The 27,438-nt window shown below is 44.7% G+C and overlaps 1 protein-coding gene across 7 annotated transcripts; it reads right to left on the bottom strand.

Annotated features, from left to right (window-relative positions):
• On the bottom strand, positions 1-27,438 carry RBSN (rabenosyn, RAB effector). Of its 7 annotated transcripts, none has more exons than XM_030307471.2 (12): positions 27,377-27,438; positions 24,193-24,498; positions 19,848-19,988; positions 17,163-17,263; positions 15,937-15,982; positions 15,663-15,824; positions 13,324-13,565; positions 11,172-11,242; positions 7,086-7,172; positions 6,111-6,213; positions 4,731-4,835; positions 1-4,056 (listed from the first exon to the last, which is right to left on the bottom strand). In XM_030307471.2, exons 2-12 carry the CDS (start codon positions 24,338-24,340, stop codon positions 2,911-2,913), a joined length of 2,352 nt encoding a protein of 783 aa, XP_030163331.1. In that variant the 5' UTR covers positions 24,341-24,498; positions 27,377-27,438; the 3' UTR covers positions 1-2,910. The 7 variants fall into 7 exon arrangements, with proteins under 7 accessions (XP_030163331.1, XP_030163329.1, XP_030163330.1 ...); XM_030307469.2 differs by having other exon boundaries at positions 27,303-27,391; XM_030307470.2 differs by lacking the exon at positions 27,377-27,438 and adding an exon at positions 27,219-27,302.

Below are 27,438 nucleotides of genomic sequence, written 5' to 3'. Positions count from 1 at the left end.
TAACATCTGTTATTTTATTTTTTAAAAAAAGATTCCAATACAAGGCCCCAGAGTAGTGCATGCAAACCAATGACCCTCAAGCTGTCACCATCAAATGACCCGTACAATCTGCTACCACATTCTGTGACCTGGTAAAGAGACCAGCTTCTCCCTTTGAGTACCATCATCTAATTATGCCAATGTCCAACCTACCACCTGGCTCATGATGACTCAGAAGTACACTTTAGTATCTGAACAGCAAAGACACATTGAGCTGCAAGTACTATTAGTAAATGTCCTTAGTGTATTAGACATGGAAAAATACAAACAAGGTGTAAAAACAAAGGCCAACTTCATGTGATATCTGAATCCCCACAGTCTCTTCCATACATGATCTTTGTCTAAGGAGATCTGCCAACACCGCATCAAGAACTTGCTCACTTTTGGGGTGCCTGGCTGGCTTAGTCGGAGGAGCTTGAGACTCTTGATCTCGGGGTCATGAGTTCAAGCCCCATGTTGGATGTAGAGATTACTAAAAAGAATAATTAAGAAAAAAAAAAAAAAGAACTTGCTCATCTTCTCACGAGATGGAGTGGTTTGCCTTGAAAGACTGCGGGAAGAGTAAAATATTCACATGAGGTAAGAACTTGAAGCTGTGGTTGCAATCCATAGGCCATCTTTACCCTGATGATAACTCATCTCTATAAAGCCAACTTTGTGCCTGTGTGAATTCTGGGAAACGTTAGGGATAGAGAATTCTAATTCCTGTCAGGTCTATGATTATATAGAATATAGCCATAGAAGAATTAAATGGAAGAATATACCCATGGAAGAATTCAATCACATCAGAAGGTTTTAGTTTGGTTTAGTATATTCAGTGTTTTGTTTTGTTTTTAAGTTTAACTTTTTAAGTGTGTGGTTCTTAATGCTCTTAGTTACTTACAGATTGCTACCTGGGTTGACTTCAGGAAAAGGGTATGTTCAGTAAACTAGTCTGAATTGAAATCACCAGCTAATTATGAGATATATTTTCATAAGAAAAGTAATTATGACGGAAAGCAGCATTTAGCTTCTGGAACTACCTGCTTTTTGGTGCAGAGAGTATCCTCTTCAATCAGAGAGCAATGACAGACTGAGCAGCAGGGAGCATGCCAACCATCTGTGAAACCCTCCATAATAACAGCGGGAAGGGCATGAGAAGGAAGAAAGGTGCCTGTACCAGGCAACATCTTACAGACCTGGTTGCCAACTTCCCAACCCCCACCACAATCAGCAAGGCTGGTTACTGGTTGATATTAGCAATCCACTCATATTCCTTTGTTTGCAAACAGAACAGTGTCCTCCACACACCCTCCACCCACTTCCCATTCCCACACCCCTATACAGGATCTTTTCACTCAGCCCCAAAATCCAACAGATGCTAAAGAAATGCGACTAGTGTCAACACAAATACAGATCACCCTTAAACCACAATGTTTTTCAAACATTCTCAAGACCAGCAGGGGTCTTCCCAGAAGGTAACAAAAGGAATCTCAGCTCTCACACCTGTAACCAGTGAGAGTATGACCCAGAGTTAGTTAAGGGATATAAAGTGACTAGTGGTCAGTTATTGTTCATTAATCAACAAGCCTAATTGCAGGAACTCTACCTAGAGCTGAGCACACTTGGGTATCATGATGTCAGACGTCAGGTAAGGATTACATTCCTGTAAACCAAAGCACCAGAGCTAAAGTAACAATTTCCCTTTTTGCCCTTACTTGATGAAGAATTCAAGTAGTGTGGTGCTACCAGAATGATCCTGGCTTGTGCCTCTTCAAACATTTCCACTTCTTAATACTAAACATTGGTAGGAAAATACCTCCCTGGTGCCCAGATCAGGACAGGATGACCCAAAAAGGAAGAAGGCTGATCAACTTGCCCTGAAAATTATTTTATCTTCTGACTCAAGGAAGTTTCCACTGTCCTGGCAATGTCCCACAAAAGCTTCCTGATTACAATCCTAAATTACAGACTGGGCCCTCTGAAAAAGCCCAGGCCAGAACAATTTCACCAAAGCTCTGGAGGGAGGTTTCTCTGGGACAATTATACCATCAGTTATTCAGTTCCAACAGAGTAACATTTGGGTAGACACTCTTCTCCCAAAGACTACTGCCTCCATCAACCAAAAAGTTAACCACTCCCATCTTCTGAACAGCCCACGGTCAGACCCAGTGATAGCCGGGACTGGAAGTTTAACTTCCTGAAACAGACAACCAAGGACTTAAATTGAATGGAAACACCCTGGTGAAACATCACCCCCTGCCACCGCCTCTTAAAAAGAGGTGCTGGGCTCTCCTGGGTCTAAACTATTGCCTTCATGCAGCACCTCTCCCCTTCTACTGCATGGGTTGGGATGTGCCCAGCAGGGCAGAGGAAGCCCCAGGTGAAAGAAGCCTAATAGGGACAGACTTCTGTCTGACCAAAGAAAGGTTTAAATGAATCCACCTTGTCTGTCTTGGCTGAGCAAAGTGCCCTATTTAAGGCTTCCCTATAATACTGCATAAGGACCAAAGACTAGGCAGGAGCACATGGACTCACGAAGACTGCCCAGCAGAACTGCATTTAGTTATAGTCGGTAATGAAAATTTAAAATCCCTTCTAAAGGGAAAACCCAATTCAAAAAACAAGTAACAAAAAACCAACCCAGGAAATACAGCAAATGAATGCTTATTCTTCCTGTTCTGGTTCCCACTTTACTAATATTCAACTGTAGTGGAAAAACCTCCAAGTGCACAGCACGAAACAGCAGATTCCCTGCCCTAACCTGTGTGCACACCTTAGATGTTACCCTTCCCTCTTCCCTCTCGCCCGCCGAGCCCACCAGCCCTGCCCTGCTCCACAGGCTCCTGCCAGGCCCTGGGCCCAAAGATGCCCTGCCCACGGTCAGTGGGGTCAGTCAGTGCCCCCCTTCTGTTTAGCCAGGGTGCGCTTCAGCTCCCTCAGGTTCTCTGTCAGCAACTCCACCTCATCCAGGCGGCCACACTGCTTGGCATCAAAAATGTACGCCTTGATGTTATCAATCTGCTGGAGAAGGAGCTCCTCCTCTATGGGCTCCTCGCCCTCTGGCCCACTGTCACTGTCCATCTCAAAGGGGTTGGTACAGGTGGCTTCCTCAAACGGGTTGCCAGGAACAGGAGGGCTTGAGGGCCTCGGGCAGGGATACTCATCTTCCTCATCGAAGGGGTTGGGCGCTGGACTGTCTGGGTTAGTGAAGGGATTCCCTGCTACGGCCTCCTCCTCTTCTTCCTCAAAAGGATTGTATTCTTTGAGGACACAGGCTGAAGGGCCAGAGGCAGGCTCTGCAGCCGGAGGGCTGGTAGTGCCGTCTGCTGTGGGGCTGGAGGGGTCTTCCTCCTCGAAGGGGTTTAGAGAGGCCAGCTCACTCTGCTGTGACACGGTGCTCTGGGGGAGGGGTTCCTGGCCAAGGGCTGGGGGCCCAGACCACACTCTGACCGGCTCGAGAGCTGAGACGGGCGAAGGAGTCTTCTGAGCTGCACTGCTCTGAACTGGGGAAGAGCCTAGATCCAAAGCATAAGCAAGGTGGGTGCGAGGCTCCCTGCCAGGCTCCAGCTGGAAAGGCCGGATTTCTCGGAAGTCCAGGGACCGAGTCCGTGTGTGTAGGGATGTGGCCTGGAACTGCTCCCGCTCTCGTTCCCACTCCCGCTCACGCAGCATCTGCAGCTGTTCGCGCTGCAGGTCCTCCTCCTCGGCCTGCCTCCGGGACAGCTCGATGGCCTTCTCTGTCTGCTGCTGGTCGTACTCGTCCTGCAGCTGCCGCAGATTCTCCTGCAGTGTGCGCACCTCGTCCGCCCGCCCAGCGGCCCTGGCCTGCCTGATGAATGATGTGATGTTGTGGATCTGCTGGAGGAGGGGGTCTGAGTCTTCGCTCTGCCCCTGACCTCCAGACAGCGGGAGCCAGCCCTCAGCCTTTCTCAGGGGGGCAGGCCCCCCTCGAAGGGACGCCACCTCCCCATTAGCCGTACGAGGCGCCAGGTCACTCCGCCGTTCCTTAAGCCTTCGCTGGGATTCCAGGGCAGCCTGGGGAGACACCAAAGCCGAAGGGAAGAAACACAATCACCAGGCTGACAGCAGCCATACCATCAGCTGCCCCTACGGTCCCACCGCCCCTGTGCTGATGAGACTCCAACTGCCCACCTCAGGACTCAGGGATACAACTGCTAAGTCAGATCATGCTTTGTGTGCTTTAGGGGAGAGGAGGCACATGGCCTGGCTTTCAAAAATAAATTCATAAATAATAGTAAGTTAAGGGATAAGATTTTCTCTATCTTAGATTATTCACTGGCCACATGCTGGTCTTAAACCTGTGAGGTCTAGTATCACTCGTCTACACTAGAATCTCACCCAATATTAAATGCACACATTATTCTGTTTAATGTTGCATCTTCCAAAGCGTTCTACAAGGAGCTCCCTGAGGTCTGGGTCCCCTGAAATCTGTGCTACAGGGAGAACTGGCAGCCTCCATGGTATTCTGGACGGGAGAAAATCAGCAGAATCTCTGAAGAAATATAGGACTGACCTAGGGAGAAAAACAACTATTCTGGTATCTACAGAGGAGAGGCCGGAAAAGAACAGAAGAGAGATGCAAACGGGAGAGCACGAGAAGTTGCGGTTTACCACGACCTCACAGAGGACCCCTTGGGAGCCTGGGGCAGCCTCTGTGCCCAAGAGGCTGCCAGCAGCATTTCACTTGCCTGTCTCTCCAGGATCCTCTTCCTCTCCATTTCCTGCTTCCTTTTCTTTTTCAGTTCCTCAAACTGTTCTCTGGTTGGCAGTGACATCAAACCAAGCAACTTTTCCTGTAGGAAGCCACAGACAATTTTATGTTTTAATCCTTTTAGGAAGAACATCAGCCTAATGAAGTCTGTTTGTAAGCCTCCATCTGAGCCCCATGCACGCCCGCTACCCCTTCCCTGCTCTATGTTTCTCCACAGCACTTTTCACTATCTTCTAAGCTATATATTTTAGTTACTTCTGGTCTATCCCCATCTAGAAAGTAAATTTTAAAAGAACAGGAGTGTCTTTTTTCATGGCAGGACACCCAGCACCTAGAACACTGCCTGGTACACAGTAGGCACTCACCGCATGACTGCTGAATACACCACTAATCAAAAGGACAAGGGGCCTGGGCGCCTGGGTGGCTCAGTCAGTTAGATGTCCAACTTCGGCTCAGGTCAGGATCTTGTGGTTTGTGAGTTTCAGCCCTGTGTCGGGCTCTGCGCTGACAGCTCCGAACCTGGAGCCTGGTTTGGATTCTGTGTCTCCCTCTCTCTCTCTCTGCCCCTCCCCTCCTCACGCTCTGTCTCTGTCTTTCAAAAATAAATAAACGTTAAAAAAAAAAAAAAAAAAAAAGGACAAAGGGCCCACTTCCCTGCAATACGGTGTTGGAAAACTAAGCCAACAGGGCTCTAGTAGATCACCCTGTCATGCAGCCCCAGAGGTGGTTCACTGTGGCTCTCCCAAGAGGTGTGCTGAGGCAGAAACAACTCTGCTCTAACCTCCCAGGGTGAGTCAGTCTGTGAACAATCAGCTGTCTCCTCCCAAGCAATGGCCCAGGAAGAGTCCCTTAGGAGCTCATCCTGAGGAAGAAATGGCATGTATAAGTATGTCTGTCAGGCAGTATTCATACAAGCAAAACACGGGAATCTATCAGATACCCGGTGAAAGGAGAGTGAGTAAAGGATGGTGCATGCAAAGTCATATTCTGTAGCCATTCAAGTGACAGCTGTTTAAACAAAGACTATGTAAAAAGTGTTTATGATACAAAATTCAGTGTTAAAAAGAGAAAACATAAATTTGCAAATATGTACTAATCGTGTTTATATAACAAATACAAATGAAAAAAAAGGAAAATATGCCAGAATGATGTGTCATGGTCCTGGGGACATAGAATTAAGAAGTTTCTACCCTTCTTTGTAGTCCAGATTTTTCTCTAAGTGTGACATGACTGTATTTATAATTTTAAAAAATAAGTGTACAAATAGGAAATAAGCCTTTGGCACGGTCTGCCTTCTGAGAGGCAGAAAAGCAGGGAAGGCAAGTGAGACGTTCCTATCACCCCAAGATGGCTTTACCTGCACAAAAAGCGTAGCTGAGTATCTGATCATCCTCTGCAGCCGCAAAGTGTTTGGATGTGGTGGAGGGTCCTGGTTCAAGCCCAAGGTTAAGATCTTCTTACTGAAATGGAACAAACATATCAATGTAACAAGCATTGCTAGCCCCAGAAACAAGGGAGCAATCTCTGAGTTGCCAGGCTTTCATGCCAGAACCATCCGTGGAGGAAACAGGTTAAAGACTTCACGAAGTGTCCTTTAAGGCAAAGCCCGTTTCTTACCCTGTGGTTGTACCCAAGGCCCCCAACACAGCACAGGGTAAACAACCAACACTCACCCATTAAGGGACTGGCCACACATGTAGGGCCAACTTCATGAGGGAGTAGCCAGGGCCTGGTTTAATATTCTGCTGTCACAGTCTTAAACTTCCTAATAATCCCTACTGTGGACTTGCATTGTCATTTTGCACTAGGTCCGCAAATTACATAGCCAGTCCTGCACAGACAGATGGACAAGGCTGCCCCATCTCAGTTCTCCCTCTAAATCATTATACTTTCTACACTTCAAAGGGCTGATTTAACCCCAACAGCAAGTCCATGGTTAAAAAGCAGCTGTTGACCAGCAGAAAGAATCTGGCTTCCTATCCTGGCTCCCTCACTTTGCCAGCTGTGGTGCATTTTCTCACCTACAAAATGAGCGTATTAATCCTTACCACACCGGGTAACTTTGGTCCAATAAATGAGATGTGGATACAACCAATGGTTGGCACAAAGATGGTGTCAATAATCAGTTCCTATTTCTTTAATAATAAGGAACATTAGAAGCCTTAACCAAGTTACTGAGACGTGTTGAGAGCCACAGCTGGCGCCTACCCTCAGCTGGCTCCTCACACATACTCCCCAGGACTCCGGGTGAGCTCAGGCCTGCCAGCCACCCACCCCCCTCACTGAAACCGTATCTCCTCCACTCAAGGCAGCGAGTCAAACATCACCTTACCTTAAAGCATCTATGAGCTCATACACTTTCTGCACTTCTATTCGAAGGTCACCAGCATGTTCCAGACTGTAGGTGGTCTCCCCAGCACTAAGAAGAAATCACAGAAATGTTTAATCCAAGTTTCATCACGCTTACTGGAGAGCATTGTGTAAAAGGGCTCTAAAGGTTTAAGGCCTTACAAAGGTAGACACAGCTAATTCTCTCCAAGCGGTATTATCTCAGACTTCTGTATATAATGCAGGGCTCATTCCTCTTCTAAATATAAGTGCTAATCACGTGGAAGCTGCTTTCTGTTCTTTTAGTCTGCAGATACCACAGGAACAGATTTGTGCCTAGGCCTCTAAGAACTAGCTCTTACACTCGTCACCAAAATAAATGCAAATGAATCTACTTCAGCCTACTTTCCCTAAACAATTTCATTATACCTAGTAAGATATATGAAGTGGTTTACTAAATAAGTTGGCTACACCACATCAGAGGAAAAAGCACCTGGCTTTTCTCACTCAGACTACGCAGGGAGACCGTTCAACACCTAGTGATACCCAGCACAGCATTAGATCAATTGCCCCATGCCCCTGGGTCTCATGAACAATTGTTCCCTACATGAGAAAAGCACTTTGACTCCAAATTAAGAAGGGAGGAGTACCCAGGGTGGAGCAGGCGACTTCAGAGAAGGCCAGAGGTGGCTTAATTCCACTTAACTCCAAGGAACAATAGCAGTCATCATGTGATCTTAGAACTGTTCATTTACAAGTCTGTCACCCCCATCAGGCCCAAAATCCAAGTGCAATAATGATGGCTTTTCGTTTTTATATCCTCAGGAACTAGGACATGGCCAAGCTTCACCCATGTCCACTGAAAACAGAAACACTTCAGAAGACCTAGCAGCTATTAATGCAGCCTCAGCAATGGCCATTCAACCCCCTTTCTGAGGCAGCAGCAATTTAAGTGAAATAAACAGAAAGGACTGAGGCGCTGACCTAGTTTATCATCTACGAGAAAGTGTGAGCTGGAAAAATCTTGGTGTGCGCTGTAACTAGAGGATCCAATAAGGTGGTTTCATCATCTCAAACTGCATAGTTTGCAAAAAGAACATCAGACCAGAATTGAGGATGCATCCACTTCGTCTTGGTATCTCCAAGTCATGTGGAAAATAACAAGGTTGGCCCAAATCTGAAAGCACTCCCAAGGTTTCAGTCACATCAACCAACATGTTTCCCACAGAGCACCTATCACGTCTGGAGTTATCTTGTTCATGACTTTTTCACTTGGTTATGGCCTGTGCTCCCATGATAATGAAGCTCTATAACAGTGGACACGGTCTTCACTGTTCATTGCTACAGTCCCAACACCTAAAATAGCACTTGGCACGTAGGTAGTGTTCAATAAATATCCATCGAATGAATGAGGGAGTAAAATTCACCTAAAGCCCTTTAGAAACAATCTGTGGAGAAGGAGTAAGAGTTAGACATCTGGAAACATGTTGAGCAATGGCAGTTCCCCAGCTGGATGGGGAGGCCCATTAACCCACAAGCGTGTCTGAGGCACAAAGCAAGAAAAACAACAGACTCAGGGACAGGAGCCCCATGGGTAACAACATCATGAGACAAAGTTTAGTGCCAGCTCAGACCGCCAGGAACACAGCTCTCCCTGCTGGGATCCAGGAAGAAGATAATCCTGTCATGATTTCAAACCAATGGGTACAGGTGGGAGGAAGGTGTTCATTCCAGTAAGTTCCAGGGAGGAAGAGAGCATGAGACAGGTGCTCCAAGCCAACGAGTCTCCATTTAGGGGAGCTATATACCAGAATGACTTGAGCTGCTTCTCCCAACCTACTCACAGGAAGGATATATGCTCCACTGATCGAAATTGCTCAGTGAACTGCAGGTAGAAACGAAAATGTGTCCTTTCCTGCCGTTCTTCATTCTTGGAATGAAAAGAGGAAGAATGGGGTACAGAAGGTGCAAATAGAAGAGAAGGCGCAGTGGAGGCTGAGAGGGCTGGAGAAACAAGGGTTTCCTCCCCTGACACTGTCTTCTGCCAGAGGCTACAGACATCCAGGTGCTAGGACTGGGGGAAATGGAGGTGGTCTGCAATGGTTTCTTTCTTTTGTGTTTCCCTCCCACCTCTCTTTTCCTTCCCTGTGGGCTGGCAAACACTGGGGGAGGGAACAGGGACTGGAAGAAGAGCCCTGAAGCAACAGCAGAGGCAGGGAGACATGCAAGGGAAAGGATATTTTTTGCCACAAACCAACTGGGTTTAGCCATTCGTATTTTCTAAGTCAGACATTTACAGACTCATAAGTCAAGAAATTCCTTAAGGACCTTGTAAATGAAAAGGTTAATTTTCTTTTCATGTGAGACCCACACGATAGACTTAGAACGTAGTCACTGACGTCATGAAGGAAAAGCCAAGCTTTGCTTGTGGGGACACTATAACATATTGCCACAGTAAGTGGGTAAATAAAAACAAAGGCAGATAATTCTCAAATCGAAAGCACTGGATGCCATAATTTTCTTCCCTGCAGATTGGGGAAAGACTGTGGGGATCCGATTCTAATGGTAGCACTTCAAACTCCAGCTCACATATCACTAACCTACAGAAGAGGCAATGCTCCTAAGAAAATGTCAGCATATTTCTTCTGTAAAGGGCCAGATAATAAACATTTTTAGCTTTGCCAGATAGTCTCTGTCACAACTGTTCAACTCTGCTGCTGTAGTTTGTAGTTATAATCAAACAAATGGGCATAGCTACGTGGCAATAAAATTTTACTTATAAAAACAAGTGGCAATAACAAGTGTTGGCAAGAATATGGAGAAACTGAAACCTCATACACTGCTGGTAGAAATATAAAGTGGTGCAATCATTTTAAGAAAACAGTCTGGCAGTTCCTCAAAAAGTTTAAAACCTAGAGTTACCATATGACCCAGCAACCCCACACCTACGTATATACCCAAAAGAAATAAAATTGTATGTCCACAAAAAGACTTATACTTATACATGAATATTCACTGAAGCATTACTCATCACAGCCAGAAGTGGAAAAACCCAAATGCTCATCAACGGACTAATGGATAAACAAAATGCGGTCTATCCATACAAATACATTCACACAAAAGGGATGGAACACTAACATGTGCTACCACAGGAGTGAACCTTGCAAACATTACACTATGTGAAAGAAGCCAGACATGAAAGATCATATATATTTATGATTCCGTTTATATGAAATGTCCAAAATAGGCAAATCCATAGACAGAAAGCAGACTAGTGCCTGCCAGGTAGAGGAGAAATGAGCAGTGACTACTAATGGGTATGGGGTTTCTTGGACTGATGAAAATGATTTAGAATTAAGACAGTGATGATGGTTGTACAACTTGGTAAATATATTAAAGACCACTGAATTGTACACATTAAAAGGGTGAATTTTTTGGTGTCTGAATTATATCTTAATTTAAAAAAAAAGAAAGAGATGACAGGTTGGATTTGGCCCATTAGCTAAAATGTGCCAATCCCTGCTCTAAAGGAAATGCTTGCTCTAAGTCCTGACACCTCAATGCCACCCTGAAGTAGCAACTAGCTAGGCAGGTGCATGAGGAATACTGTCCTTGCTCACCTCCAGATGCCATACTTGGCAGTGGGGACTATGAACCTGCTCAATCAGAATGACTGGGGTCACGGGGCGCCTGGGTGGCTCAGTCGGTTGAGTGTCCAACTTCAGCTCAGGTCATGATCTCACAGCTTGTGAGTTCGAGCCCCGCGTCAGGCTCTGTGCTGACAGCTCAGAGCCTGGAGCCTGCTTTGGATTCTGTGTCTCCCTCTCTCTCTGCCCCCAACCCACTCGCATTCTGTCTCTGTCTCTGTCAAAAATAAATAAACATTAAAAAAAAAATTAAAAAGAAAAATGACTGGAGTCACTTGAACATGGCTACATGGGACTATACAGATATGACAAAGATTCTCCACAGTTGCTCACAGAAGAAAAGCACAGCCAGAGTTAAGATTTTCATTTTCAGCTACCGAGGGGCTGCCCTAAAGGCAAGAAAACAGTCATCACTAAATTAGAAAAACAGAGGAATAGCTTACTTTAATGATGCTGCCATCCTGATGTATTCAGGAGCTTTTTGGTCAACTTTCTCCATGCAAAGTCGTAATTTCTAAGAACAAAAAAGAAGTGAGTGGTGCTTTCAAGGTACAGAAAAGTTACACTGCTATCAATAGACAGCCATTTAAAATCTATAGTTTTCAGGGCACCTGGCTGGCTCAGTCAGTAAGAGTAAGAGCATGCAACTCCTATTCTCAGGGTTGTGAGTTCAAGCCCCATACTGGCTATGGCGCCTACTTAAAAAATTTTTTTTTAATTAAAAAAAAAAATACGTACAGTTTTCTAATATAGAAATATGCAAAGAGTGCTTTTTGTTTGTTTTTACTGTTATCAATTTCCTGATTTACAGACCTCCTTTAGAAGCAGTAAATCTTGCAGGAAGGAAAGTGACAACAAAACTTTTTACCGGACGTTTTTGCAGGGAGCAAGGCCTTCCAGGACACAAGCCAATGAGTTTACCAAGGCAGACGAAAGGAACTGGTTGCTACATTCTTCCTCTGCCAGGTGATGAAAGATACCAGCAAAAGGCATTGCCAGGGCTCACTTCAAAGATGAAGGAAGGAAAAGCACAGTGGCTATTTACAAAAATGAGTTATCAGGTCACGAACTCCATACACAGGATGGATAATGGCTACATCTGCAGCTCAGCACAGGGTTTCATTAACACCATTTCTAGTAGAAGTCTAAGTATTTTCATGGTGACTCCAGAAACACAGCCATTATGACCTGCAGAACTGCTAACAGTGACCATTCAGTGATCATCAGACAATATATAGACAGTCCCCGACTTACAACGGTTATTGGATTTTATGATTTCTCAACTCTACAATGGTGTGAGGCACTGATAGGCATTCAGCAGAAACTGTACTTGGGACTTTGAATTTAGATCACTTCCCGGGCTAGCGGCATGCAGTCTGACGCTCCCTCCGCGAAGCTGGGCAGCAGGCAGCAGCTACAGGTCAGCCAGGCGATCACGCGGGTCAACACCCAATACCCTTACAAGCATTGTTATTCACTTCCAGGTACAGTATTCAACAGTTATAGGACACACTCAACATTTCATTATCAGATAGGTCTCTGTTAGAGGATTCTGCCCAACCGGAGGCTAATATAAGTGTTCCCAGCATGGTTAAGGCCAGGCCAAACTATGATGTTCAGTAGGTGAGATGTATTAAATGCATTTTTGACTTAGGATATTTTCAACTTTGGTTGGGTTTATCAGGATGTAACCCCATTGTAAGTCGAGAAGACCTATACACTCTTCCTCTGCTCAGGGTTGTGCATGAGCTGCTTCTGCTGCCCAGGCTGATCTCCTCCCCATCTCCTATCACCTCCCTGCGAAACCTTCACTTGGCAATTTCTCCTTGGCCTGCAGGTCCCCCTGGCCACTGGGAGGCTGAGGCAGTCTCACCCCCAGGCTGACACTAAATCCCATTTTTCATTACACTACGTTCTTCTCAAAGTGAGCATCTACCAATGGTGTTTTGGGACTGCTGGTGGTAACGACAGCTGAGGCAACTGAATGGACTTAATAGGGGAAGCTCTATCTCGCAGTTCATGGGTTTGAGCCCCACATTGGGCTCTGTGCTGACAGCTCAGAGCCTGAAGCCTGCTTCGGATTCTGTGTCTCTCCCTCTCTTTGTCCCTCTCCCACTCACACTCTGTCTCTCTCTCAAAAATAAACGTAAAAAAATTTTTTTTAAAGGGGAAGCTCTATGCTCATGGGCAGTCACTCAAACTCATAAAGCCTGAAGGTTCCAAGTGAGTTTCCCAGGACTCCTCTGGCCCACTGTTTACCACCTGCTCCAGCTTCTGCCCTCACCCCCAAATCCTGCCCACACCCCACAGCAACCATCCTTCTTCCTTTTGCCCCTGGGCCACCAAAGTCTCCAACTTCCTGCTTTCAAGTAGGCAAGGAAGGGAGAGGGAACGAGGTTGTTGCAACACACCCCCAATGACTCTGTGAATTACCCAGGGCCCTAGCTAGGAAATCACACTATAGCCCTTTGGCAGAGACTAAAAGTGATTCAGAGGAACAACTTCCCAAAGCATCTCCAAAATGTGCAGGCGTGTACATAATTAACAGCCAAATCTGCATCTTGCATCAGACCAGGACCGCACACAGTGAGTCACCTCATACAGCTTTACAATGTCGGGGGTGTGCTCCTTCTCATCAATCTGCTGCTCTCTCTTCAGTAGCGTGTCCTTGCAGTGTGTACAGCAGCGGATCCGGTCGTCATCCTTTTCATCCAGGACAGAGCTTACACTGCTCACGCTGCTGATACTGCCCCGGCGGGAGCCATGGACACTGTTGGGTGACTGGCTGGGGCTGGTGTGGGTGCTCAGGGAATCCTTGCTGGCACTGGTAAGCTTATCTGTAAAGCACAACACAGGACAGGCAGCAGTGAGCCCGCAGACTCCAATCACCCTAGTGCTCACAACAGAGGGGAGTGCCACAGGTGCTGACACAGGCTGTGTCTATTGGCAAGAAGCACCAGACCTCTGCCGTCCTGGGGTCAGGCTCTGCGGTGGCAGAGACTCTCACTGCCAGCCAGGAAAGAGCCACACAGTCTAGAAAGGTCTCTTTGAGGCTCTGAGGCCCATTCCTAACCTGACCCTAACTGCCCTCCTCCATTTGCTCTGCCTCCAACCAATCCAATCCCTAGACTGTCCTGACAGACTTCCCTGCCTCCAAACATGTGACTCCTACCCTTTCCAAAGCTCAGCTCGAATGGCACATCCTTCAGGAAGCCCTATATTCCTTGAGACAAAGGAAGCCCTATATTCCTTGAGACAAAAAAAAAAAAAAAAAAAAAAAATCTGCCCTTCCTATCAGTTCCTACCATATCATCCCTCTTAGAGCACTCTCCACTTTTGTCCCAGTATGACAGTGCTATGTATACCCAGGGCTGTTCTATGAATCTGTGACTCTACGATGGTAGGAATTGCCCTTTCATACTTGTAACCCGATATATACAACAGAGCTACCCCATAGCAGCTGCCCAGTAAATATTGATTAATTAGCTCAAGACAAGAAAGGTGAATAGTGTCCCAAAAACATAGCTTATGAAGTCTCAGGTGAGACACAAAGTCAGTCTCAGGGAGAAAGGGAAGGTATCAAGGTAATGGGTGCCTGCTGACTGTGAGAACTGGACAGAGGAAACATCTGCTTCTGCCCCATGTTGCCCAGATGCTCTTGTAGCCAACAGCACATGCAGAGTTAGCAGAACTCTCCAGGGTTGCAAAACCACACTAAATGTCCCAGAACTGGCCCAAAGCCCAGGAGATCATCTTTAACAACTTTTAACTAGCTGAGACTCAGAGTTCTGATCCTCTGGTTCAAGCAAACCTTGTAGCCACCGTCCCCATAATTCTCAAATGTGTCTTCTACACTCCCCCAACTATTCTACTTGCTCATCTACTAACCTTCCCCTGGGCCTTTCCACAGCTTTGCTCCTGCTCTTCACTCTACCCAGGTTCCCTCCTGCTCTCTTTGCAATCCTGATTATCTTAAAGGCTCTTCTCGAACATCACCTCCCAAACCTGAACATCCATGCTCTTGATCTCCCCAGCACTCAGTGTCTCTCATATTATGACGTTACAGTCTGTTCTATATGACAGTGAACGGTTTGTGACTTTAACCTCAAAGGGAAGGACAGCCTGGTACTCATATTTTAAGACCTTCTCTTACAAGCTCCACTTCCAAGCAGGGCTGACCACAATTGGGTCAGCTCTCTTGAGTGTCTGACACAATGTCTCTCATAGTACTTATCTCTTTATAAAGCAATTATTTGTTTGTAAGTCTGTATCCTCTGCTAGATGCTAGACCCTTTGGGAGAATGGATGATGTCTTAAAGACCAGAGGTAGGCAAACATGACCTGCAAACCAAGACCAGCCTGCTTTTGTATGGCCCTTGAGCGAAGTATGGTTTTTAAAAGGTTGTTTAAAAAAAGACAAACAGGGGCACCTGGGTGGCTCAGTAGGTTAAGCCTCCAACTTCGGCTCAGGTCATGATCTCACAGTTTGTGAGTTCCAACCCCACATCGGGCTCTGCGCTGGCAGCTCAGAGCCTGGAGCCTGCTTCAGATTCTGTGTCTCCCTCTCTCTCTGCTCCTCCCCCACTCATGCTCTCTCTCTCTCTCCTTCAAAAATAAATAAAAACATTAAAAATTTTTTAAAAAAGAAAAAGAAATGTCACAGAGACCGCCTGTAGCACACAAAGCTTAAAACATTTACCATCTGATTTTTTACAGAAAAAGTCTGCCAGCCCTTGTTATCCACCATTGTATCCCTGGGCCCTGGCAGTGCCTAGCCTATAGCAGGCTTCATGGAATCAGTAAGTGAATGGATGAAGATCCCATAGAACATTAACTCAGACAAAAATGTTCAAAAAATCACTAAGTGGTGATCAGCAAACAAGGTAGTCACAAGAGGAGATCAGGGTCCAGGGCACTGCCTCCACGTTACCTACTTGCAAAAGGGAGACTGATGAGTTCCATACACTTCTTGCACATAATAGACCCGCAGAGCCGGCAGTGGTGGCGGCGGTTACGGATGCTGAACTTATTCCCACAGTCTGGACAAAAAGGAACATCCTGGTCGTTGACCCAAGGCACTACTGACTTTTCTATTGCTTTGGGAAGAACAAAACAAAAATCAAACAGAAAAACAAGCCATTTTTAAAAAAGAGGTGTGATCAGGAAGAAAGATAAACAGAATGAATGTGAGCAAAATTCTGGAGTTACCTCGTATCTTAGCAGACTCGGTATTCGTTCTGTCGAATGCAGTGAGCTGACAAAGAGAAAACAGTGCAAATAGAGTTAAACAGGTGATGTACACACTTTCCACAGGCAAAAGGCATCAAGCAGGAATTTGCACATCTTCATTTCTCAAGTCTCATTTGTCATCACCAACCCCACAAAGCCACAAAAGCAATTTTGCATGAGACAGAGTATTAGCTTTGCATCTGGAAGGCAGCTCCCTTTCCGTGACCTGATTCCAATCTCTTTATTGTCAGCTCCCCATTTAAGCAATAAGCAGGGGTAAGCCAAGATGTGGTGGGTGTGGCTATTGAAAGCAATGGAGAATTCCTGATTCTCCACAGTCCTCCTGGACAATGAAACTGGCCACATATTTCTGTCCTACAGAGTACACATCAAGAACTATACCTGCAGGTGCTACCATGCCCACGACACAATCCAGGTCATACGGTCATACACAGCAAGCATTTCTAGGGTCAGAGTAGAACAGAATGACTGTGGTATTAGGGTGTCTCGATGGCTCAGTTGGTTAAGTGTCTGACTCTTGATCTTGGCTCAGGACATGATCTCACAGTTCCTAAGTTCTAGCCCCACATCGGGACTCCATGCTGAAAGTGTTGAGCCTGCTTGGGATTCTCTCTCTCTCCCAATCTCTCTGCTCCTCCCTGATCACGCACTCTCTTTCTCTCTCAAAATAAATAGATAAACATTAAAAAAAAAAAAAAAATGACTGCGGTATTGAAGATGCACTCTGGTACTACAGGACAAGAAGGCTCAGTTAAGAAGTTCCCACAGTAACACTGGCCCTGGCTGAGTAGTCCTCACAAACGTTGTCACCAGTTTCTCAGTTTGCTATCAAGTATCACACACCATGCCCCATTGCGTGTTTGTACTTGGGACACCCAAAAGAGGAAATAATTTGAAGGCAGAAAGGTTTTTCAGCAGCCAAGTAGGCTTCAGAGAAAGGAAAAGGAAAGCCTGGCTATGTGGCAAGTCTGTCAACCAGGGCCGTCTCCTTCAATAAAACCAGCCCAAGCTAGACCTGCCCAAGCAGGTCCTCTGCACCTCTCTAGGTGAGCTCTGGATGGGGCGTTTCTCTGCCAGCATCAGATACATACAACATACATGGTACACACTGTAGAAATAGAATTCTTTTCTCCCAGAAAAGTTACACTTGCAGAAAAAAAAGGTTTGAAAACAACAAAATTTACCTTCTCTAACCTGATTATTAATTTATTGACTTCAACAACATAGTGGTCAATTCTGGCAGCTCGGTGTTTTTTGAAGTCGGAAAGATGGCTTCTCACAGCACCTAGAAGGAGAGGAGATGGGGAGACAAATGACCTGTCATTCCTATGAAAGAGCCCCTCTCCCTTGCTGCTTATCCTCAATGACTTTTACACGCAAGTAGAAATTCTGGTTTAGAGTCTTACTAAAAATTCAAAGACAAACAAATGGAAACAAATTTGCTAAAATGTTAATTAACCATGGTTACCTTGGAGGCCACAGAGTACAATACCAGAGACCTCGGAGTACAGTGGATAAGAGCCTGAACCGGAGCCAGCCTGTGCCCAAGTTTCAATTCTGCCACACATTGTGCGACCTTAGACAAGTTCCTTAACATCTCTGTAACTTGGGAGCATTCATCTATAAAATGGGGATAAGAATAGTACTCGCTCCACAGAGTTATTAGGAGGATTAAAAAGTTAAAATTTATAAAGCCCTTAGAGCGCTGTCTGGCACATGAATTTTTGTTCAGTAAAAAGGACACTAACATTATGGGCAATTTTTAAAAATCTCTCATACTTTTCTGTACTTTCCAAAGTTGGTACACTATGGTTTTTCATCAGAATCAAAACAGTCCTTCTCAAAATAGTCCCCAAAATGTAAATGCTAACAGATGCCACAGGAGGAGCCAGTTAAACTGATACCTTGCTCAGTCCAGCAGCAAAGACCCAGGATGAACATTCTCACACAAATGGAATCAAGTAGCTTGTTGTCTCAGCAGATCTGAAATATTCCCTCTTCCAAAACACCAACCCTTCCCCTTGCACCTGGCCCCACCCCCCCAGCATGCAGTCCCCCTCCTCTTCTCAACCATGGCCAGTTCATTTATACCTTGGACCCTACCTGGAGCTTCTCACATGCTACCCTCTGCATCATCTTCGTTCTTTTCTCCCCTACCATACTCTCTAACATCTAGTTAAATTTAATTTCAAATTCCTAGGGATGACCTAAATATGAACTTCTAAAATCTGCCATTCTCTTGACCTTCCACAATTTTGACTTCGTCGGTTGTTGAAAACAGGCAAATTAATCAGAAAATTGCTCTGATAATTTAACACTGGTAATCATAAAACAGGCTATTGAAAAGCTAATAAGAATCCACAAATTCTCCTACATACTTTCATATTAACTCATAATTATATGTATAACTACTATTTTTTAAAAATGAAGTATAATTAACATATGCTATATTAGTTTCAGGTGTACAACACGTTGATTTGAAATTTTTAATTTTATTTTTTTATGTAAGTATAATTAACAGACAGTGTTACATTGTATACTATTATTTTTAAAGCCATTTTCTCCTGCCATGATGAAAATGTTTCCATTCTCCACTTTGGCAGCCACTAGCCACAGGTGCAGATTGAACACTTGAAAAGTGGCTAATGTATGATTGAGGAAATGACTTTTTTTTTAAGTTTATTTATTTTGAGAGCGAGAAAGAAAGAGAGGCAACGATTGAGGGAAAGGCAGAGAGAGGGAAGAGAGAATCCCAAGCAGGTTCCGCACTGTCACAGAGCCCAACTCAGAGCTCAGTTCTATAACCGTGAGATCATGACTTGAACTGAAATCAAGAGTTGGACACTTAACCAACTGAGCCACCCAGCCGTCCCTAAGGAAGTGATTTTAAATTTTACTTGATTTTAATTTATTTAAATCTAAATAGCCACATGTAGTTAGTAGCTATCCTATTGGACAGTGCAGTTCTAAGATTTTTCTCATCCAAAAAGAAGCATTCCATAGTGGCCCTATAAGAAGAAAACAGTAGATGACCCTGGATAAATATCAGTTCCCTTCATACAGCCTATTTCCTCATCTGTAAATGGGAATGAGCATCACTACCCTTTACAGCTCACAAAGCTTTTGTGAAAGGTGCTGAAGATAATAAATAAGAAAGTTAATAGAGCCTCATGAGTAAATCATTATTTATTGCATGGACATAAAATGTTATATTAAATTTGTTATCATTCAACAGTTAAAGGACATGTAAGATTAGCTAGTTCAACATCACGTGGCAGTTTTGGTAACAGCTCTGTTATTATTCATGGACATACAATTCACCATTTAAAGCACACAAATTCCATGGTTTTTAGTATATTCAGAGTTGTACAACCAACCATCACCGAAATAAAGTGTAGAACATTTTCATCACCTCAAAAGATGATTATTTTAAAAGTCAGTAGATGGTATGATAATTATGTGTTTCAAAAATTAAGTTGCACAAATCAGTGAGTGCCTCTTGCTAGACAGGTAATCTACTACGTGAGAGGAGACAGCCAAGTCAATGCCGGAGCTGATGTCAAACACCTGGATTCCTATCTCATTTCTGTAGTTGCTTAGCTGTTTGACTCTGGGAAGGTCCCCATCAAGTGCAGTGAGGATTAAATGAGTCCACGTGTAAAGCATTTAATGCAGTGCCTAACACAAAGCAGGTGCTGGGCTCATTCTGGTCCATTTCGCCCCCACTGGGACATAAGGACCGTGAGAAGTTTAGACTATTCTGGTTTACTGATGCCTCTCGTTTACTGATGCCTCCTCAACTCTTAAAACATCACCTAGGACATAAAGATGCTCAAACATTTGCTGAATGAAGGAACAGAATTTCTTACCAAGTTCCTGCGGTTCCCACATGTAAGGGTCAACCCCTCCATAGCTGAAAGACTCATAGCCCTGTGTCCCCGATTCTGCTCGGTCATCTCCTTCTCGTTTCAACAGCCTGTTCTTGGCTTTCTTAGCCTTCTGGACAAGACCTGGAAAAATCAAACAAACACCATAAATGAGTCCACAAAGAACATCTAGCACAAAGTCAAGGGAAATCTCAAACACAAAAAGTGATGAAATGACTATACTTCATTTGAAAATTTTTGGATCCCAAATAAACTGCAATGATAAACCCCCAGAGGCATCCATTCACTAGTCAGTATTAGCAGTAAGTTGGTTTATGTAGCCAGTATGTAGCTACATTACTAGTTGTTGCCAAATTTAAGAGCCCAATTAAATAAAAGTATTAAAGTCAAATTCGATGAGGGGACCAAGGCAATGGAAATTTTTTTTTCTAGATCTTAATTGGGGAGGTGGTTACATGGGTATATACATTTTTCAAATCTTACTGCGTTGCACACTTAAAAACTTGTTTGTAAAGTATATTTCAATTAAAACAAAGTTTTTAAAGTTAAATTCTACAGTATTAATTTATTTACTCTATGGACTCATGAGGAAACACTTCTTATTTACTTCCAGGATGGAAGTAAACCAACACCTGGGCTGGTGCTCCCCATAATGCTTATCTGTACATAGAGTTCTTCTTCCCCCACTCACTTAATGAATGCATGTGTGCTGACACTGACAAAAAGCTTCAAGAAACAGATATAACACCTACAACATAAGCAAAGGGAACCAGACTTGGTAACAAGAGAAAATGAATGTTTCCTGGATTGATTCCTTGCATGTACCAGGCACAAAGTGCTTTCAAATACATTAGGCCAATTCATGCTCACAACATTATGAGGCAGGTGGTATCCCTACTTATAAATGAGGACGTGACATCAAAGAGGGGGGAAACTTGCTGCACCCAAGATCACAGAGCTTATAAGGCAGCAGTGCTGGAAGTGGAAACCCCATCTGTTTGAAATGAGAACCCCGGCTCTCCCCAGTCAGCACAACTCAAAAACTATGCCTCCACAGAACAGGGGTTCTGCCCCCTGTGCTAAGAGGACCTGCTGTTGAAGGAGAACAGTCAACTGGTGGGAAAAAAGAATTCTTGATCCTAAGTTGCTCTCATTAATGTTCTTAAGTCTTGGATGACTATCCCTTACTGCCACTAGAACCTAGTAGAAAATACCAGGTTTAACACAAAATGTAATTTCTTTTACATTTAATAGATCACTACTTCATGGAATTCCCTGACTTCTGAACTGCTGTTACCTGAACAACATTAAAAACTACCAAAGCTTGGGGCGCCTGGGTGGCTCAGTCGGTTAGGCGGCCAACTTCGGCTCAGGTCATGATCTCGCGGTCCGTGAGTTCAAGCCCCGCGTCGGGCTCTGTGCTGACAGCTCAGAGCCCGGAGCCTGTTTCAGATTCTGTGTCTCCCTCTCTCTGACCCTCCCCCGTTCATGCTCTGTCTCTCCCTGTCTCAAAAATAAATAAACGTTAAAAAAAAAAAAAAAAAACTACCAAAGCTTTTCAAAACTCTAGGGAAATGCAGATATGGAGGGGCTGGCAGGCAGAGGGAGAAAATGTTAAGCTTATATATATATGTCTTTGTTAGGCGGTCAAGCTAATAAGCAAATTCCCTGATTATCGGTCACTCTGAGATGGCTTTCTCCACCTGGAAAAATAAGGTCCACCAGATGATATTCTTAACAATAGGGGAGAGAAAACAGAAAACGGTAAACAAAGGGTTAGCAGACAGGAAATTGGAGTTAGCAGACACAAATTCACTTCTGCAAACAAAACTAAGCTGTGTCCAGTTAAACAGGCAAGTCCATGTAATTTAACCACTTTAGGAGGATAGAAGAACCCACTGGCCACCTTCCCAGGTATAGCCCTTCAAGAGGGGGCCAATTAAGAACAATCCCATATATCTTTAAAAACACAAAGCAGGGGGAAAAAAAACTACTAAAAAAAAAAAAAACACAAAGCAAAAGCCACAGTTAATTTTCAATTACCTTTTCTTATACTTACTGTACATGTGCTAAACTGAAGCTGAAGCAGGGCTGGGGCCCAAACTCACTGACCCCTTAATGACAAGTTTATATTTTCTTTCTTAAACTACTTCCAAAACCTGGTATCAAAGTTTGCTCTTTTGGCTTTAATATTTCACTTGACAAAACCAGCAATGTCATAAAATGTCTAAGAACCAAAAGACCAAATGCTTTTCAAAGGACTTCTCAAAAATCTTTTTTTTTTTTTTAAATTTTTTTTTTTTCAACGTTTATTTATTTTTGGGACAGAGAGAGACAGAGCATGAACGGGGGAGGGGCAGAGAGAGAGGGAGACACAGAATCGGAAACAGGCTCCAGGCTCTGAGCCATCAGCCCAGAGCCTGACGCGGGGCTCGAACTCACGGACCGCGAGATCGTGACCTGGCTGAAGTCGGACGCTTAACCGACTGCGCCACCCAGGCGCCCCAAAAAATCTTTGATGTCAATCTTTAAAACTTTACTTTCCTGATTCCAAAACACAGAAAACTCCCACAGAAGCAAGATATCTTTCCTTACTGAAGAAATGCTCATTAGTACTAAAGAAATGCTTAACTCAATTTCTTAGCTGTTCTGAGGTAGAGATGGGGGAAAACAAAGAAAAACACAAGAGAATTCTTTCAAGTTTCTTTCACAACTCATAAAATCTCTATTACTCTTTAAGTGGATTCTCACACCTATTATTCCCTACGTAACCTTAAATGTTTTTTCCTCTAATAAATGGGTTACCACAGGAAAATGAAGACATTGTCTAACTTCTGAACGCACTAGCATCAAAGTCTTAGTGACATCACGGTATATGACAGCTGACACTCAGACTGGATGCTCATTAAAGGTCACAGAGGTGCTCCAGCTGTCCAAGGAAACTTAGATGAGCAGTTTTTGTTTGCATTCTAGCTACAGGGCAAGCTGTGATTGGAACACAGGGTCTGGTATCATCAGTGATGCCAAGTGGAAAGAGCAGCACTAGACCCAGAGGACACAGAAGACCTGGGGTCAAAGTCTACCTCTACAAATTCCTATGTGACCTTGGATAAGTTGCTCAACATCTCTGAGCCTCACTTCTTCTTTGTAAAATGAAACCAACCACCATCTTGCAGAGTTGTTGGAAGAACCAAATGAAATAACGATGTTTATAAAGGAACTCTGAAAACGACAAAATACAAAACTTTTTTTTTTTTTTTTTTTTTTTTTGCTAACAGTTATGGCTCCGCTCCAGCCTCTACAGACACCTCATTTATCACAGCCCTCAGGATTATGAAAATGTTTGACTTTGTCATGTGGTTAGAAAGAGGTAATAAATGATAATGCTTTCAACAATTTTTTCTGAACTGAAAAGTGAGACATGGAGAGGGACTATTTCATTACAGGGTGCATGTGACTCGCATATGTGGAGGCCAAAGTCCATTTAGAAATATATGATCATCCCCTTCTCTCCCACCCAACACAGAATTGTGAATACGCATCCAGGCCTTTGTAATCTCACTGACTTCAGAAATGCTGCCAGCTAGGAGAAGCAGATTAGCTGAATCACTAGGAAAGTGAGTTCCAGAATACTGGCATCATATTTAGAAGTTAGAATCTGAATTCCAGAAATGAACACTATGTATGGTTAAAATTGCTTTGAAAATCCTTTCTGTGACTCTCTACAACCTGAGGCCTGAGAAGCTCAAAAACCAAGTTTTACTTTTTAGGTTGTTTCTCCTTGCTTTTCAACTCTGACCTTCCTTTTCCTGGGCTGCAGAGGACAAGGTATAGTTGAAGAAGGAAGGATGGCAGGAAGGCTTGAATTTGTAACAGGGTAATGGATATACAATGGGCCTCCACTTTCAGAGCTAAGGAAAGAAATTCCACTCCATATTCCTCACAGGCTGGCAATTAGATAATTCAAACAGTCTAGCGAGACAGCAGAGAGCACAGTGATTACATTGATTAGGTTCGAAGCCACGCCCTGCCTCACAGTGTGACTTCAGGCAAGTTACCTAATTTCTCTGTGACTAGTACCCTCAACAGTAAAATGGGGTCTCACAGTCCGATAGGTATCATGAGGATTAAATGAGGTGAATTCATGGGGAAGACTCTGAACAATGCCTGGTACATGGTAAGCAGTAGATATATGTTCACTACTCTTATTATTAATTTACTATTGTTTATCACCTTCTGGTGGGATCATGGAAGCTAATGAAAACCATCCCATGAGTTAAAGCTCCCAAGGACAGAACAGGATAGGCCAAAAACTCACGCCTCTTACTTTTAATTTGCCCTTTGACATCACGGTCTTCCCCAGAGTGCTCTTCCTCATAATGTGACTGAAGCTGACAGAAAGACTGCAGGTCCTTCAGGCACAAAGGGCAAAGGAAGCCCTCCCTGACTTCCCCAGGGTCATCCAGAGAAGCCATAGCAGTGTCCCTCTCAACCCCTCATGCCAAGAGTCAGCTTGATTCCTCCACAAGGGACCAGTGCTCTCACAGCATTAGCTTAACCAAGCGGCACACAGGTGACGGGAAAGTGGTATCATGGCTCTGGATGAGGTTTCCTCTCTGGAGTAGGAGAAGCTCTGAAACAGGAAAGAAGGGACAGAAAAGAGGCAATTCAGGCAAATTAGCAGCAATTGAGAATTTTCTTTGTTCTTTTCAACGCTCAACAAGATTATTTAATGTTTGCTCACTGCAAGTTTCAGAACACAAACTGCCTTCTCAAACCCTTACACTGAAATACAAAACCTTCCAAGATTTGAGAACATCACTGGACAATGGCAACTCACTGAAGTAGGAAGCACAGATTCCTGAAGATAAGAAAATTCAACTTCAAAAGCAAACACAAAACCCAGGCAGTTCTCTAACATGCACTTCAATTGGTCCAACTCCATAATTTGTATGCCACTTCAGCCACTGAGGAAATGTCTGAAGTACTTACCAACACACAGAAATTTGTTTTTAAGTCTATTTATTTTGAGAAAGAGAGAGCACAACTGGGGGAAGGGCAGAGGAGAGACAGGATCCCAAGCAGGCTCTGTGCCATCAGCACAGAGCCCGACACGGCTGAAACTCACCAACAGTGAGATCATGATCTGTGCCGAGATCAAGAGTCGGTCGCTTTACTGACTACCCCACCCAGGCGCCCCCACACACAGAAATTTTTGACTCTTTACCTTGGTCATTTACTCAACCACATATACTAAGCTCTTACACTTACATCACAAATGCAAAGAGTGGGGCGCCTGGGTGGTTCAGTCATTTAAGCATCTGACTTCGGCTCAGGTCATGATCTCACGGTTTGTGGGTTTGAGCCCCGAACAGGGCTCTGTGCTGACAGCTCAGAGCCTGGAGCCTGCTTTGGATTCTTTGTCCTTCTCTCTCTCTGCCCCTCCCCCACTCACACTCTGTCTCTCTCTCAAAAATAAACATTTAAAAAAATTTTTTTAATAAATAAAAATGTTTCAAAATGCAAGGAGAAAAAGAGATAGTGTTTGCCCTAAAAAACAAAAGCAAAGCTAAAACCACACCAAACAAAAATCCCAACCTTAGTCTAAGGAGGAGCATTAAAAATCCAGTGGTAAGGGGTGCCTGGGTGGCTCAGTTGGTTAGGCAGCTGACTTCAGCTCGGGTCATGATCTCGCGATCTATGAGTTCAAGCCCCATGTCGGGCTCTGTGCTGACAACCCAGGGCCTGGAGCCTGCTTCGGATTCTGTCTCCTCTCTCTGCTCCTCCCCTGTTTGTGCTCTCTCTCTCTCTCTCTCTGTCTCTCAAAAATAAATAAATGTTAAAAAAAAATTTTTTTTAATCCAGTGGTAAAAAGAAAAATCTATTTTGTGTTTTATATTTGTACTTTTTCGACAGTGAACATAGTGGGTTTTATAAGCCAATAAATGACAGCTGAAAAGCCAGCCTAATGTTCTCACTGCTTCAAAAATAAAAGGATTTAGTGCTTAAGACATCCAGGGTTTAATAGGTTACATTTTCACTTTTACTGGGCCATGCCAAAGTCACTTCCAATGTCACCTCAGAAAAACACCCAGCCTTGGGAGAATCCAGATAAAACCATTCCACAAAAGCAGAGAAATTTCTCCCCAAGAACCTGTGGTCACAAACCGCAGTAGAGAGTAAGAGGAAATGTATGACTCTCAGCTTCGGATAGGCCTGCTCAGAGGGCCTGTGAGGACGGAATGCCTGGTCCTCAAAGCCGAAGGGTAGCCATGACCCAGAAAATAAGCAAATGAAACACCGGGCCCCTGGTTTTTTCCCTCTAAGAAACCCCATGACTATATACACCCAGATCTCAGCCCCTTTTCCAGACGGTCACTGAAATAGCAGTTCCAGTTTCCTCCCCAGCAAGTGGTTCATCGGATGCGGGGACTCTAAAAGCTCCTTTCCTTCCCAGGCACTCACCCTAACAACCACAAATCAAACACACACACCCTTCACATCTCAACCCAACCTTGCTTCCTCAAAGAAATGCCTCTCACTTGAGGCATTCTCCCGTGGGACAGCACTCGTATCAACTTATAATCACGAGTACAGAAAATAATTAAGTACAGAAGGCTCTAAGCTCTGTAAGGGCAGAGACTATGCGCTTTTCCCACCACCTTACCCCAGGGTCTAGCACATTCCCTGGCACCTACCACGAAGAAACGCACGAAAGCTTCATTTGTGAATGAATGAATGCCTCACCGAACTCTAAAATCGCATAACCAAACACACACCACAACCAAATAAATCTACAAACCACGAAGCCAGACCCCACAACCATAACATATGCAAGCCCCTCTCAACCCACACCACGTAAAAAATAAAAATTATACCTACATATCCTGAAATTATACGCCCAGCATGAATGCTACACGGCTACATGCCGCAGAGACTACACATCCCACAGTCGCACTCATCACGGCCTCGACCGCGCACAACACCCTCCACACAATTCAACACGATTATGCACAGGTCGCATAACCACACACGACGTGAAAGACTCGGCCCCACAGAGCGGACATGACAACTTGACACGGCGCACAGACGCCACACCAAACGCTACAAACGACTCTACACAAACTCAGAACCCAAAAGCCTCAACCTCACACAACCAGGGAACCAAACGCAAGCAATCGGGAGACCACCGCTCACGCACCCTCAGCCGTATAACCAAACACAACTGTGCACGCCCCCACGTAACCACACAATCACACAGAGCCCAATCGTCGCAAGCACAATGCAGGCGAAACTCACGGCCCGAAAGCCACATCTCCCACCAAGCACGTCACACCCACCACAACCGCATACCTCCCACACCCGCACGGCCCGCCCGTCTCTGTTCCTGAGGTGAGCCGAGCTTCCGCCACTCAGACCCTTCCCGGCCCTCTGTACCCGGCCGCGCTCCCCCTGGCACGCAGGCCCGTCGGGTCCTCCCGCCGGGGTTCTGGGCCTCTGCGGTCCCTCACCCAGCCGCGGCCGCCATCTCCATCGGTTGCTCGACGCTCGGCAGGCGCGCCTGCGCGGCACC

The sequence above is a fragment of the Lynx canadensis genome, chromosome A2, assembly GCF_007474595.2.
Source record: "Lynx canadensis isolate LIC74 chromosome A2, mLynCan4.pri.v2, whole genome shotgun sequence".
Taxonomy (NCBI): Eukaryota; Metazoa; Chordata; class Mammalia; order Carnivora; family Felidae; genus Lynx; species Lynx canadensis.
Note: the sequence above shows the minus strand (reverse complement) of the source record. Positions and strands in the feature narration are given on the sequence as shown.

What these genes read in the sequence shown, in the direction of transcription:
- RBSN (XM_030307471.2), bottom strand. Translation starts at nt 24,340, where the DNA reads ATGGCTTCTCTGGATGACCCTGGGGAAGTCAGGGAGGGCTTCCTTTGC. An exon ending in GTGGGAACCGCAGGAACTTG is followed by an intron (nt 17,264 to 19,847) that starts GTAAGAAATTCT and finishes CTCTCCTTCTAG; the next exon opens with GTGCTGTGAGAAGCCATCTT. An exon ending in AGAGGATCCTGGAGAGACAG is followed by an intron (nt 4,057 to 4,730) that starts GCAAGTGAAATG and finishes GTGTCTCCCCAG; the next exon opens with GCTGCCCTGGAATCCCAGCG.